We start from the raw sequence: 15,612 nt of genomic DNA, 5'->3' as shown, positions 1-15,612 counted from the left end.
TTTTTTTTTTAACAAGGATTTATTTAAAACTTTTTCTGAGGACATTGTGGAGTCACTGTAATTCTTACCCAAATTACATGTATCAACTTAGGCTTATGTTTTTATCTAAGTAAAATCATCAACCACCAAGGAAACATCCTACTCACCGAACACATTTAGCTAAAAGAAGTCAAGATGGAAATATCTGTGACAAGATAAAACAATAAGGTTTGTCCTTAATCTTTCTTTCACTATCACATTACATGAACCATCATCTCACCCTGATAAGATTTTCTGTATTAAGCTCAGGGCTGCAATTAATTAAAAATGTAACTTGTAGTTATAAACCTTACGAGAATCTGAATTGTGATAGCCAGATATTTCTGGAAAATTCATCAAAATTATTCTTGAACTCTGGACATTTACTCACGTAGCTCCAATCTGATTTGCATTCTACATCAGTTACAGGAATAGACCTGCCAGGAAGTTTTGAAACACGAGGATAGATAGGCCCCTTTCTTGGTTAAGTCATAACTCCAGACTTACATATTAGCCCATCCAGAACCTCTAAATCTTTTGCAAGGAACATTTTGAAACACATGGGTCTGAGCAGTTAGTTCTGACTTCCAGGCAGTTCAACGAAATGCTTAGGCTAGAGAATTGCAAAAGTTTATGGTTTCTCACGGAGGAATGAAATGTGACACAGTAGAACAAACTGCAGGCATTAAATACCAGATGTTAATGTAAAAATTGGAAAATTGTGACCCCCACATGATTATCTGACCCCTGATTTACAAAAGCCCATCAAGACTCCAGAGGCATCATCACCTCTGGCTTCTTCCACTATTAAACATTTTTTCTATTTTTGAAATGTGAAACAGTAAATCTGAGTGATTTCAGTGAGTTCATTAGATATATCAATCTTGAGACATTCTGTGCATATACTAACATAACAGCATAATGGAATGTTTTATCATAAAATCAGAAGTACAGCTTTTCTAATTTGTTGTATTTCCTTGTATGTAAATATCACTTATTTCCTTTCTCTGTGCTCCACACCTAATTGACTTGATGAAATGTGGACGGAAAGGATGGAAGATAATCGTGCTTTTTGTACTGAGAGGGAAGGAAAATATCCAAAATACACTTTCAAAACATGCTGATGTTTGTTTGCACTCCTTCCCTGAATCTATACACTGGAGAAATTAAATGGCTGTTTTTAGAGGGAACAGGCACTATTTAGAATTTTCATGTCTGTGAGGATGTACCCAAATTTGATGTACAATTAGGAACTCTAGGTAACCAGCTCTGGACGTGGTGTCAGATTCAGAATGAAATGAACGCCAGCTCTTTTACTTTCAATGTGACATTTGGCAAAGTCTTTGGACTTGCGCTGCCTCGATTTCCTTTTCCTAAAAATGGGTCTAATCTGCTTGCTTCATAGGGGCCCTGTAAGGCCTACATAATACAGCTCATGTAAAAGTGATACATAAACAAAAAAGTCCCTTCTAACAATAAAGGAAATCACTCAAGCTTTACTCTTTCAATGGAATCTGAAGAAAGGGAGGCCCAGTGAATTTCCTCAAGCCCAGGAACAAGGGGAGACTTTAAAATTGTTCTCTTCTACAGGCCATGAGTATTTTGTCTTTGTTTTAACATGCTTTTGATATTTAAAATAGTAAAGAACAAAAGAGAGTGTTGGCAGTATCTTAGTAGATTGTTAGCACTGACTTTGTTCAACAACTGTTGAGTTCACCATCTCTAAGGTGACCTAAAAGAGACCCAGAGAGAGCAGTACATGGAGGTTGTTCTAGAGAAATACAAACCAATACAAGAGCCAGGTCCTACCATCTCTTTCCTCTGTCATCTGTCTACACACAAGCAAATACACAGCAGACAAAGGCAACAAGAACAGCTCACCGAATGGGTGACTGAGAAAAGATCTCAGGCTCCATCCTCCCCTGTCTCTCCATTGCTGGACTGGAACATGATTGGAGTGGGGTGGCATGTCCACCGCCCACAAGTCAGCACTAAAAAGCCAATGTTCCTGACCCTTCTCTCAATAATTGTTTCCTTAGTTTACTCTGACTGTGAACAAAATTTTGTTACTCACAGCTCAAATGCAACCTAATTTTTTTTTTCCACTGAGGAATTAACTTTATTTTTCAGGCAGTCACATCAAATTAAGAGACACATAACTGAAAACTCTTCTCCTTATTGCCCCCCAGTACTTCTCCTCTTGCTTTATCTCTCTTGCTTTCCTCATCCCGCTTTCTTTCTTTCCTTCATATGTATGTAGACCTGAAGGCAGATGTGATAAAAGAAGAAACTCTACATTAGGGAAATACAGTCTACAATTGCCCATGTGAACTCAAAACTTAGACTGAACCTAAAAACACAGAGCTAACCAACTTTACTCCTGATTCAAGAAATACTTTCTTTTCTTTCCAAATAATCTGATTTTTTTGAAAAATTAAAATTTTATTATTCCCTGTGGCACCACCATCACCACCCACTCCTCAGGCTTTTCATCTTCAGATTCAAAATAACTCCTGGCATTTGTAATTGAATGATCTCTCAATGGGTGTGTGGGCTTATTTGGATCTCATGTGGCCAAAGTAAGCTGATAATATGTCTCTCTCACAATCATCCACATTATCTGTTCATAAACAGCCTTATTTAATTTGAACTGAATTTGCCAACTTGGACCATTTTTAATCCTTCCCACTTGTTACACATAGGTCCAATTGCTTCACTTTTACGCTTAACTCTGATCGTAAGAAAGATGTACATTTTCCCAGGACATGTAAAGGAGAGAAAGAAGACAAAACAAAAAAGCCACAGTTGACCAATGTAACACAAACTCTACCCAATGAGTTGCTAATAAAAAGACAAAACATGAAACACCGGTAGTGACAAAACATTTACTGTAAGTCTTCAGCTCTTTCAAAATGTTACAAGAAGTGAACAAGCTCAATGAAACTAATAACAAATTAGACATTGAAAACTAACATCTGAGTGAGTCTACACAGGGGAAAAGGGAGTATTTATTTACTGTACATTTACTGTTATTAAAGCACTTTATTATGTTATTTCCCATTCAGGAAAAATTAGTCTGGATTTGGAGATAAAGTACATTCCAAAAGATTGCATGACCTGTTGATAACATGCAAACCCCTATCCATGATGCCCACCCAAGGGCCATTTGGCTGTCCTGGGAAATGTAACCTTGACTAATAATTTAGTAGGAACAAGATTAAAAACTATGTAAAGTCAGAGGTTCATTTATAGAAAATTGGTAAGGCATGATGATGATTTATTTTTGCCTATGACAGAGAAATTTATCTCCAAGTTTCATTTCCCTCTAAGACTTAACTCGTTTTTTATCTAGCTTGGAATATCATTTTATCAAAGTCTTTTCTATTGATTAAACTCCACTTCTTCATATTGTCTTCAAACTGTTCTGTTATTTTTGATGATGAGTTAAATGGAACCTAACTAATCGTCTACTCAATGTAAATTACATTTTTATTGATTTGAGGATTTGCATTTTGACAATCTTCTAACAACCACATGAGGTAGGTAGTATATCCTCATTTTACAGAGTCTCAAAGTAAGTACATTAACTGCCGAAGTTTATAGAGGTAAGAAGTGATAGAAATGAAGCTTGAACATGAATCTGCCTGAAGCTTTTATAAGAATGACACTGGTGACTTAAGCATAGATGGAAGTTTGGACTGAAACATCTCTAAAAAGCCAGCCTCATCTGCATGTATTTATATATCTGAGTTATAAGCATCATAGGTGAATATCGAAAGCAGTGAGTTCTGAATAACCTAAACTCGAGTACTTAAATAGTATCTGAACATACTGTTTGCCAATTTGTTTGGTTTCGAATCTGAACCAAATTTTAAAATAGAAAATGTACAAAATACATGCTCATACACTAGATGAAGTACTGTCATTAAGTGTGAACTAGTCCAATGATCTACTGATTCCATTAATGGGTCTGAATCACACAAGGCAGATTACTACTGAGGTTGTTATAAAAGTCACTGAAATTTATTTAGAATACTTACTAGACAACTTGTCTTTGACATTCCATAAACATGTCCCTGAGAGTTTTTTTTTAATAAATTTGAACACATTATCAGTCTATTCCACATAAAGATGTTCAATCTACTTTGTCTGGTAGAACATGGTAGAACAATGAGAAGCACCAACATACTTGTCTATTCTTCATGAAAGTGATTTGTTTTCTTGGCTCAACACACCAGGAAAACAAGCCTAGACAGTGGGAACTACTCTTCATCTGAAAGATTTAAAATCTTCAAAGGGTACCTGAAGAAAGACTGATCTCACATATATGTGTTTATCTGGCAACAAGAATAAAATGCAACTGGAATATATACCTTTTGAATATATCTCTTTATCCACCTGAAGAACCAGTCAATCTGTAAATACAGATTTACAGTTTTTTTCTGTATAAATAAGATTCTGAAGTTCAGGCCAATTGGTGCCGCTTGGTATCTAGGTTATTATAAGCTTCTGCTTGTATCGTGAATGTTTTGTTCACCAAACCACAAGTTAGACAACCACCATCTGGCATGGTTTTCCATAGAGTGCACCCCTATTTGATGGGCACGAGCAGTTGTCAGCCACAGATTTAAATTAAGTGAGGCAATCCATCCCACTCCTCACCTCTGATCCCCAACTTTGGAGCCAGTTGAATTTCAGCTGCAGCTGAAGTGAAAAGATAACTGTGTGGTTCAAATTCTTCTTGACTCACATTTTCACTGTTTCATCCTGGCTAAAGTTGCTCACTGTGTCTGTGGTTTTCTTACATAAATTTTCAACCCAGCTAGTGCTATTATACATTGTCTTTTCCAATCCTTATGTTGGGGGTGGATGTTTAGCTCGCATATTTTTTCCAGATGTGATAAGCTCTCCATAGCCCTCTTGGTGAGCAAAAGCATATCCAGATCTTCTTGAGCTCGATCTACGAGTCTGAGGCCTTCGGCTACGGAGGGGCCTGGACTTCCTTTGAGCTTTCTGCCTCTGGCGGATCTGGAGGAGAAGAAGACCTGGAGTGAGATGATGCACCCATATCAGGGACCCCCAAGGAACACATTGCTTTTTGAGGTGATGTATGTGTGTAGTCCCATCCCTCCAAAAAATGTCTCCCTCTCATTTAAAGATACTCAAGATCCAATAGCCCTTAGATAGTAGGAAAAAACTTTAGAAAATCAGTCAGACATTTCCAGCTCTTGCAGGAGGTTGATATATCATGAGATTTTTCAGGGTTATAATTCCTTTTGTGTGGTCTTTTGGAGAACTCATGTTGGTAATTTTCCAATATTTCTTTCATTTCCCTGTAAAGTTGAGGGGTAAAAGATCCAAGGCTTGTTCTCTAATGCAACTAATAACTTGGATTCTGACTTTTGTGTCAGGAGAAAGTATTTCAGCAGAAAATCATGATCTGACTAAATAGCAGAAGAAATGAACATCATCTTCCTTTTATCAGCCCATCCACCATTTTCTGGATTTACATCAGATTGAGCTCATAGAGCCAAGGGGAAAGGATGGATATATCAGGGGACAACATGAATCATTTCAGAAGGAATCTCCCTATATTTTGTCCCCAGAATTGGAGAATATAATGATAAGGGGAGTTCCTGTCATCATCATTAACCTGGTCACTCACCGCATCAAGGTTTCTCCTTGTCATAACATAGCTACAAATGTGTGCTTCCCTTTTTTTTTTTTCTTTTAATCATTTCTCTTTTTAACTGGATTGTGACCTAACTCGACATTGTCTGGTTTATCCACTTCTTTCTATGAAATTTAATCCACTTTTCCTTAGGTTAGGTATTTCTATAATCCATTCTTTTGTTTTCTTTCTATCTTCATATTTTTCAGTCCCATTTTCTTTCAAGTTGCTATTTTCTTAACTTGCTTAGAAGTTAACTTCTTCCTCATGTTTCTGAATCTATTATTATATTTCTACAAATATTTCGAGTCTCTTCACCTCATGCCATGTTTGTCCCTCCATTATTGTCCCTTTACTACCTGCACACCAATAAGTTCCCTGCTACTTTATCTCTGCCTTGGAACAACTGTCCAACATACTGCCAGTGAGCTTCTTTTATTTAAAGTTAAATTTAATAAAAATGCCCAATTTCACTTGTAACATATGACTCTGCACCCATAATTCTCCATACTCTCCTCTTCATTGGCACTTATAGGGCGAGCATATTCAGCTGTGGAAGTTTATCTACTCTGATGTCATGTCATGACCTGTGGATGTTTGCCAATGAGCAGTTCATTGGTGTTTCCCCAAGCTTCCAGGGAAAGCCATCATTCCAAGAGACCAGCTCTTCAGTAACTCATCATCAATAACACATACCTGATCACTCAGAGTTGGGAATAAATCAGCCTTCAAAAATCTGAATGTCACCACAGGCATAACTGAAGTCACCGTCGTTAAGAGAATAATAAGCCAGATGCACTTCTGGGCCAAAGAATGCTGTGTGCTTCCTATGTTAAAGGAAAATAGACATTGTTGTCATAAAGAAGTCTCACTTATTGAATTAACAAACTCATTGTCTATTCCCATAACATCTTTTTTCTTGAAATAGTGAGGCTTCAATGCCCTAGGGAGAAGCATGGGCTGTCTTCAGCCCATGTCAAATGTTCAGTGGTGAGGAGGAGAAGATAAAGGTAGTAGGAATACTCTTGGGAACTGATATAGCCTGATAAGTTGGAGAATGCCAGCAGGAGCCAACAATTCCCTGAAGCAGACTCTGTGCAGTGCAACTTCACTCATGAAACAGAAGGTTTATCTGCTGCGCTCCTTGAAGTTCAGCATCCACACACATGGCTGAAAAAACAAGTTTCACTTTAAAACCACACCCCTGCATCCTGCTTGCTACTAAGGAAAAAAGTTTCTTTAGCTCCACTGTTGATCTAACTTTTCAAAAGTCTCATTGGAGCTCAGTAATTAATTCCTGGAATGGCATGTGCTTAGCTGGAGAGCATGGTCCCCACAAAAACTACTTTCTCCAGTTGAGGCATTCCAGTCTCATTATGCATGCTAGAATGCTCTGTTAGGACTGGAAGTCTTCTGGTCAATGCATTGTACTTTCAGTTTTGGCAACAAAAAAAAGAAAGTGAGGAAATAAATTTAAAAATAGTTTTAATGTCTTTTTTCCTAATATGTGTATTGTTATTCAGAACCAACATGTTTCTACATGGCTGGAATCTTTAGTTAAAGCAATAAAGCATTAACATCAGGTATTAAGTAAAAGTGGTACAACTTCAAGATTTCCATGGACATACAGAATATGCAAAAATCAAACAACAAAGCTTCCAAGTGTATGTGTACATTTAAATAGACCAATAACATCAGGTATCAGTGAGCATGTATAACCCTATAATTGCTCTTATTTTGCTTTCTACATGAATCAGTCTTCTAAGAATTGTTTTTCTAGACTGGATTTTCCAACCAGTGGACCTTAGTCTTGTCTGATGGAACTCAAGAAGGTTGTCACTTTGTATCTCTCTTTTCCAGTTTGCTGGGATGAATTCAGAAATATGTTACCAATTTATCTCAGACACACTAGATTTCAAAACTTCTGAGAAAGTGTATTCACAGTCCCTTGTGTAAAACATGCTGCCCTTGCTGGAATAATTTTGAAATATGGAGTGTGATGGCAATATACTCCATAGATAGACTAGATGTACATTCTGTAAAAATCGCAGAATACTAGAGCACTAAGGGATTTTAGGAGGTCATTTGCTGCACATATGATATTCAAATCACTTTGTAATGTGCCCAACTAATAATCAAGCAACATTTTCTTGAATCATCATCATCACCACCATAACCACTAACATTTCTTGAAAAAGTGCTGTGTATAAGGCTACATGTTACATATTTTACATACTTTAACTTTTAGAAATTTCTATGAAATAGGAAGTATTAATGTCCTCAGTTTAAAAATGAAGATATTCAGACATGAAGGGAAAAAAACACTTCCCCAAAGTCTCATAGCTTTTAAGTAGTGGAGCTGACATTTGAATCCACACAGCAAAGATTACTCTTTATATAATTTATGGGCTAGTAGATAGATATTTTCTAAAGACTTCAAATTATATACCATTTCTTTCTTACCTAAATGCAAATGAATTCCACTCATGAACTTTGGCAGTAATATTGATGATAGTGTGGCATAAAAGTAAGATGCTATTATTCCCTTCTCCTCTCTCTCTATATATAAACTTTTTATAAGACCTCAATTAATCCTGATACATGTATTATGCCCCTCATTTGCAAAGGACAGTCTACTAATGTATCTGGGTGTTAGAAAACTATAGAGTGCTATGTCAATGATTCCTATGCATCTGGCAACAGAAACCTATTTTGGAGCACCTTTCAAGCATGAAAGCTTTAAGTGCCTGGCTCAATTAGTTCATAGACAAAGGATCTTGGTCTTTCCTAGCCCCACCCAACATAGGAAATAAATTACAAAAACAAATAAATGTCGGCATGACACCAGACCCAATAGACAGTAGGATGGACTTACCAACAAATGGAAACTGATTTGGAAAGATGCCAAAGATGTCATTACTATGCAATGTAAATAAAATGAAGAAATAAGTGGCGATGCTGCCCCAGATGAAGACATGATTAATGACAGTCCAGTAACTGGTGTCCAAGGCTATCTATAACAAAAAATCAAAACAATCAAATAATCTTCGTGGATTAAAAGAACATCAGTTTACTGGGTAATATCTTCCCAGAACTGCTCTCCAAAAAGATGGTTACACTACTAACCAACCATCGGTAATCACAGCATGGGGGAATAACTTCACACTTTAGCACTTATATTACTACTGCCAAGTATGGATCAAAATTAGGAGATAACATGTTAAACTTCTTCTAAAAGAGAAATAAGAAAGTAGAATGGTTTCAAATCCCAAGTTACTTTCTAAATTGCTCTCAAAATTGTTCTTTTTGCAAGTGGTAAAAAAGTTTTTCTGTGGCAAGTGCAAATTTTATAATCTGCACATAAATTTTCACATGAGCACTTTTCAAGATATAATCTGTTTTACATCTGTATCTAATTCATTTTGATGATCCTTTTCTTAAATTATTCAAATAGTATAAAAGGAAAAAGAAAAACCCTTAACCCTGGGATTCATGGTGACCTGGGAGCATGTTCACAAGTCCTTTGTCGTTCTACTACCTTGTCAAGAAATTTATAAGATTGCTCCTATTTGGCAAATCAAGAAGTCACTAGTGATTATGAACCCTTTAGTTTTCAAGAGAAATAAAGAGTAGGTTTTGGTGTCATTACTGGCATCTTAGAGTTCCCAAAGGGTCCAAGAAAAGGTTTTCATTTCTCGTAGAATCTGTTAGAAGACCACAGATACTTTATCTGCCTGATGGGACCTTACCTAAATAATAAAGAGATCCCTCTCTGTTCTGGAAACATACTTCTACTCCCCACTTGATGTGAACTTTTTTTTTTAAGATGTTACACCCAAAAGGATGCTGGTAATCCCAACATAAACTGCAGGGGTTATAAAAGGACAGCCTTTTCTCTCCTTAAGGGGCCTGAGATCAGGCCTCCCATGCCTCATCAAAGAGATTGGCTTTCCAGTTCATTCAGTTGCCAAGACATTAGACTAAATTTCCAACTCTACAATCTACTGCCTATCAATTCATCCACAGCAACTGACAATAGCCTGACCTGTATGGATATGGATAGGCAAAGAAAAATTACAACCCTCTAAAAAGGACTTGAACAGTACAAGAACAGGTGGCTCCGATTGAAGCAGAACTAACAGAAGAGACAGACAAGCACTATAACCGAAAATATGTAAGGAAAACTCTTAAGATGCCATTAGAATCGAGAAAAAAATTCTGGAAGAACAAGTATTATTTCTAAATTTAAGAATTCAATAGAAAAACCAAGTAAGAATAGTCACTGATGAGAACTGAATTAATATTCTGGAACAAACAAATGGAAATATCTCACAACAGAGAACAAAAACTTGAAGAAATGGAAACCATGTGCAAAAACATGCAAGACATAGATGGCAAACCCATGGATGTCAGATCCATGGGCTTGCTATACAAAATAATGGCATTTTAGAAAAAGAAAAAATGGAGAAGTAACAATAAAAGAAATATAGAAGAAAACAGCCCTGAGGCAAAAAAAATCTCAAAAATTTTCAGATGAAGATGGCATTCATAATTCCTGCCAAATTAATGATAGAAGTTACTCTCTAGTGACATTTGTGAAATACAGTGGTAAAAGCATAAGCTTTAGGAGGGACATAATCAACATAATGGCAAAGGGACACTGGGACCAGGTGCTCCCATAAAAATATCTGATAGGGAAAAATAATGGTGAGTTCCTGACAGGATCCAGATACATTAGACAAACTTGACAATACCAGTAACTCACCCAAACACTGAGAAATTTAGAAAGACAGGGGCAAGGAGAAAATTATCAGGACCCTTCTCCCTCCTCCATTCACAAAGACAGCCTACTTTATCTAGAAGAAAGGGAGGAAAAGCTTGGAGACAGTGATGCCCAGAAAATCCTGAGACATCTGAGAGGCCCACAAAGTGACAGGTGGGCAAATGGGGCCTTGACACTGGCACATGGCACAGGCACAACAAACAGTTCCAGGTGTGAACCCTTTAGTTTAGCACATCCCTTTTCCACCCCACTCTTGAAACCAGCAGGGCCATTTAACTGGTCGCGCTTACCAAAGGGAAGGACATCAGAGGGAACCTCATAGAGCTGGTACCTACACTGGGGGCCTCTTGGTACTCCAAGCCCTTGGGAGAAGGAGGTCAGAGGAGCCCCATCACCTACCCAAATACCTCATGGGCCCAGAAAGCATACCAAATCTCTCACACCCACAGCTGCAGTTCATTCCTACCCTTCTGTGCTTGCTTTTTAATCCTCCCTGGGAAGACTATCTTACTCAGCCATATGGCGCTCCCCAGTGGACCAGACTAAAACAGGAGACTAGCTCACAGGGAACCATCAGAGTCCTGAGAAGCAATTCTCTCCTCATCTGTTTGTACATTTGTTTATTGGTCAGTGGGTTGTCGGTTGTTCCTTTCTATCTTTCTTATTTCTGTTTTCTGATTGTTCTGTTTTTCTTCTTTTTCCCCTTTAACATTACCATCACTACTTTCTATTCTCTCTCTGATATATCCCCTCTTCTCCCTCCTCCCTCTTTTCTCTTACCCCCATCTAGACTTTTCTTTCTTCTCTGACTTCTATTCCTTTCACATTTCCATATCATACTCCTTTTTCCTATTATCCTTTATCTCTTTTGATTCCTCTGAGACTTGTTTAGATACACCTAAAAGTTCAACAGAGAAATACATCCCACCCAGCCTGCAGGCACATCCCAGTGGACTTGGCCTCAGCATGTTTCTGGAGGTAAAAAGCTCCACACAAGAGTCTTGATTACCACAGGCTGAGATATCAGAGTCCATTCTATGCAGTGGGGTCTGGGAAAGCAGGGGCTCTTGGAGCAAAGCACAGCTTAGAACAGCATCTACCATAGTAGAAGAGTGCCAGGAAATGTACCCAGGTGGGAACAGCAGGAACCCCTCAAATTCAATAGACCCCAACACCCTGGGAAAAGAGATGGGAATTATAACCTGCCTAGAGCAGGGGTACAGCTAAAGAGAAAGGAGGGGAAAACTACAAGAGCCCACAGCTATACTCTACCCACCAGTCACAGCAGTTCAGACACTAGGCAGACACAACCATGCCTAAGAGAAGTCAGAAGTCATGCTCACCAGCACTAGCAGTAGAGGAACATTGTGAACAGAGCAAAGCTGGAGGCTGAAAATGGGAAGAAAAATACAAATGACCAAGCAGGCCATTTTGGGAACCATACACCTCAGAAAGAAAGTCAACCACCTGAACCTGATAATATGGACAGGGACGGATATCTCCACCAAACAGAAAATGAACCCAAAAAGGCCATAATGAAAACTATTAAAGAATGAATAGAAAAATGCAGAAAGAGATAAGTGAACTGGGGGAAAAAGTGAAGGAACTGAAGGATAGCCAGAGATGAGTGGAGGAGAACTCAAGAAGTCTGGGAAACATCATGAAAGTAGAATAGAAAAAAAATGGAAGAGTGAATCTGTGCTCTCAAAACTACAGACATAAAAAGAACCAAAAAAGGAAAGAGAAGTGCAAAGGAAAAGGTTGATGTTCCTTTGTCTCTCTCCTCACCTTCTGGGATTCCCATGACTCTTATTTTTCCTTTCCTCTGGTGTCCAGATAGTTCTCCTAGTGTTTGTTCATTCTTTTTCCCAGAATTCTTGAGCTCCTCCACTAATCTCTGAATATCCTCCAATTCCTTCACTTATTCCCTCAGTTCACTTATCTCTTATCTCTCTCTGCATTTTCTCTTAACTCTTTAATAGTTTTCATTATGGCCTTTTTGAGTTCTTTGTTAGGTGGAGAAATTATTCAAGGAGAACAATGGAGAGAACTTCCCAAGCATAAAGAAGGAAATTAAAATAGGCATCAGAAAGCTAGAATACCACCAAATTATCACAATAAAAGGAAACAACACCAGCAAGAAACATTATAGTAAAGTTTCCAAAAATCTAAGACAGGGAAAAAGTAATGAAACTGATAGGGTGAAGAAATAGATAACCTATAAAAGCAAAACCTCCAAATAAACACTGTGGGTAAGAAAAGAATGGAGTGGTAACATATTTAACAAATTCCAAGTCAACAACTGCCAACCAAGAATACCTCACAAAGCTCTCCTTTCTTTATGAAGAAAAATAAAAACCTTCTCAGACAAACAAAACCTCCAGAAATTCATTATTATAAAACCCCCACTCCAAAAAAACATTACAAGAAATCATAAAGCCAAAACCAACAGAGCGATGAATAGGAAGAACAGAATAAAGCAAGGAATATAATCACAAAAGGCAAACAAATGGTAATTACAGATGCCAGTGTATCAATAATAACTCTAAATGTAAATAGACTAAAGTCATTAATAAAAAGACACAGAGTAGCAAGCTGGATTAAAAAACAGAACTCAACCTTTTGCTGTCTACAGAAATTTTTTAACTACAAAAAATAAATAGTAAAGTAGCAGGATACAAAATCAACACATAAAAATCAGTAGACTTCCTATATGCAGTCAATCGCAATAAGAGGAGATCAAGAAAACCACCCCTTTTATAATTGAAACAAAAAAGCAAACACTTGGGAATAAACCAAACAAAAGAGGTGAAGGACCTATACAATGAAAATTATAAAACATTGTTACAATAAATACAGAAAACACAAAAATGGAAAGACATCCCCTCCTCATGGATTGAAAGAATTATTATCAAAATGACCATCCTATCAAAAGCAATTTACAGAATCAATGCTATTTCAATAAAAATTTCAATGACATTCTTCAAATAAATAGAACAAGTGTTGATAAAATTCATATGGAGCCACAAAAAACCTCAACTAACCAAAGCTCTCCTGACTGAAAAGAGGAGAATGTAGGTAACACACTTAGTAGTACAGCTCAGGCTGTACTATATTACAAAGCCATAATAATTAAAATTGTATGGTACTGGAACAAAAACAGTTATATAGACAATGTAATCAAATAGAAAATACAGAATCAAACCCACATATTTATGGACAACTTATCTTTGACAAAGGAGCAAAGAATATGTACTGGAAAAAGGACAATTTTTTTAATAAATGGTGCTGGGAAAACTGGACTGCTACATGCAAAAGAATGAAGCTAGACACCATGCACAAAAACCTCACACCATGCACAAAAACCTACTCAAAATGGGTAAAAGAATAGGACATAAGACCTAAAACCATAAAATACTCAGAAGAAAATATAGGAAGAACACTACATGACATATATTTCAGTCACATCTTAAAGACACATCCCCCAAAGCAACCAAAGTGAAGGAAAAGATGAAAAGCTGGATTATATCAAATTAAAAAGCTTCTGTACAGCAAGAGACATTAACCAAAACAAAGAGACACCCTACAGATTGAGAGAAATTTTTGCGCACAATACACCTGATAAGTGACTCTACTTAAGGAAAACAAAGTAAACAATCCAGTCAAAAAATGGACAGAAAACCTAAAAAGATACTTCTTCAAAGAAATGTAAACAGCCAAAAGGCATATAAAAAACTGTTCAACAGTTTTTTTCTGTATTCAGGGAAATGCAAATCAAAACCATGATGAGATACCATTTAACACCAGTGAGAATGGCACATACTAAAAAAAAACAGGAAACAACAATGTTAGCAAGGATGTGGAGAAAAATTCCTACACTGTTTGGTAGGAATGCAAACTGGTCCAACCACTATGGAAAGCTGTGTGGAAATTCCTAAAACTACTAAAAATGGGACTTCCATATAACCCAGTAATTCAACACCTAGGAGTCTATCCAAGGGATACAAAAACATTAATTCAAAAGGATACCTGTGCCCCTGTATATTGCAGCACTATTTACAATAGGTAGCATATGGAAATGACCCAAATGCTCAAAACTCAACCATGTTCAGCAACATGGTTGGAGCAGGAAGGGATGATGCTTAGTGAAATAAGCCAGAAAAAAAAAAAAAAGAAAAATATTGGATATGTTCACTTATAGAGGCAATACAGGAGAAACAAATAAGTGATCAGGAAAAAATTATAACAAATAACAAACCAAAATTAACAGGCAACTATAATTAGAGACACTCTGAAGGGGAATAAGAGGAAGAGGAATCAAAATGGGGGGTGGGTGGGTGGGTGGGTGGGGAGAGACTAGCACAAGGAATTATGGTAATGGTGTACATGTGAATTGGTGGTGGGAATTTTATGGGAACTACACCTTAGCAGAGAAATATATATTTGGAAAAAGCTTTAGACAGAGAAAATAGGAAAAGGGAATCAACCAATTATCAAATTTCTACACTAAATCTACAGTATTGTGGAACAACATACACAAAATTCCTAAAGACAAACAGATTCTAACTCATCTCCACACAGTATACCATATCATTAAATGAAAAAAGACAGAGAAAGAAAGATTTGAGTTCAAGTGTAACTTCATGTACCCTTTTGACCACATTATAAGGAAATTACTGCAATTGAATAAAAATAGAATCAGAACAAAGATCTCAAAATAGAAAACAAAGTATAAAACATGGTGAGCAGTGAATTTTGTAAATTTATAGCTGACCTTAAATGAGTAATAATATGAGTATGAGCTGCAGTATTAATTTAGAAAGAATTTTCTAATAATCAAAACATATGTCACAGGCTTTAATAATATCCTGAAACTTAAATTCAAAATTGCTAACATGCAAGTAGGGCAGAGAGGGAGAAGTAAAAAATAGTTCCAAAATAGTTTAATTTGGAGGTAAGTAAGAGGAGGTATGAAATAGGATAGCTATTAATTAATATCAAATGGATAGCAAAATGGAAATCGAGATCTAAATGACTAAGCAGAAAGTGTTAGTTAAATGGGAATACACTAGTAAAGTTTGTGAGGTTTTTATGATAAATGGTATGTTTAAAAATCATATGTAGGGCCCTCCCTCACAAA

General features: G+C 36.9%; 1 protein-coding gene across 2 annotated transcripts in view; it reads right to left on the bottom strand.

Annotated features, from left to right (window-relative positions):
- Positions 1-2,902: 2,902 nt before the first annotated feature.
- ATP8B4 (ATPase, class I, type 8B, member 4) overlaps positions 2,903-15,612 on the bottom strand; it is a 223,415-nt gene continuing 210,705 nt past the window's right edge. For both annotated transcript variants that reach the window (XM_012728821.1, XM_012728823.1), the window contains 3 exons: positions 8,565-8,703; positions 6,386-6,516; positions 2,903-5,046 (listed from right to left, as the gene is read on the bottom strand). In XM_012728821.1, the coding sequence (XP_012584275.1) occupies positions 4,873-5,046; positions 6,386-6,516; positions 8,565-8,703 (444 nt within the window). In that variant the 3' untranslated portion in view covers positions 2,903-4,872. The remainder of the gene's footprint in view (positions 5,047-6,385; positions 6,517-8,564; positions 8,704-15,612) is intronic.

The sequence above is a fragment of the Condylura cristata genome, unplaced genomic scaffold (genome assembly GCF_000260355.1).
Source record: "Condylura cristata isolate star-nosed mole 26May11 unplaced genomic scaffold, ConCri1.0 scaffold00023, whole genome shotgun sequence".
Classification (NCBI taxonomy): domain Eukaryota; kingdom Metazoa; phylum Chordata; class Mammalia; order Eulipotyphla; family Talpidae; genus Condylura; species Condylura cristata.
The sequence above is the reverse complement of the archived record's forward strand: the minus strand, read 5'-3'. Positions and strand labels throughout refer to the sequence as shown.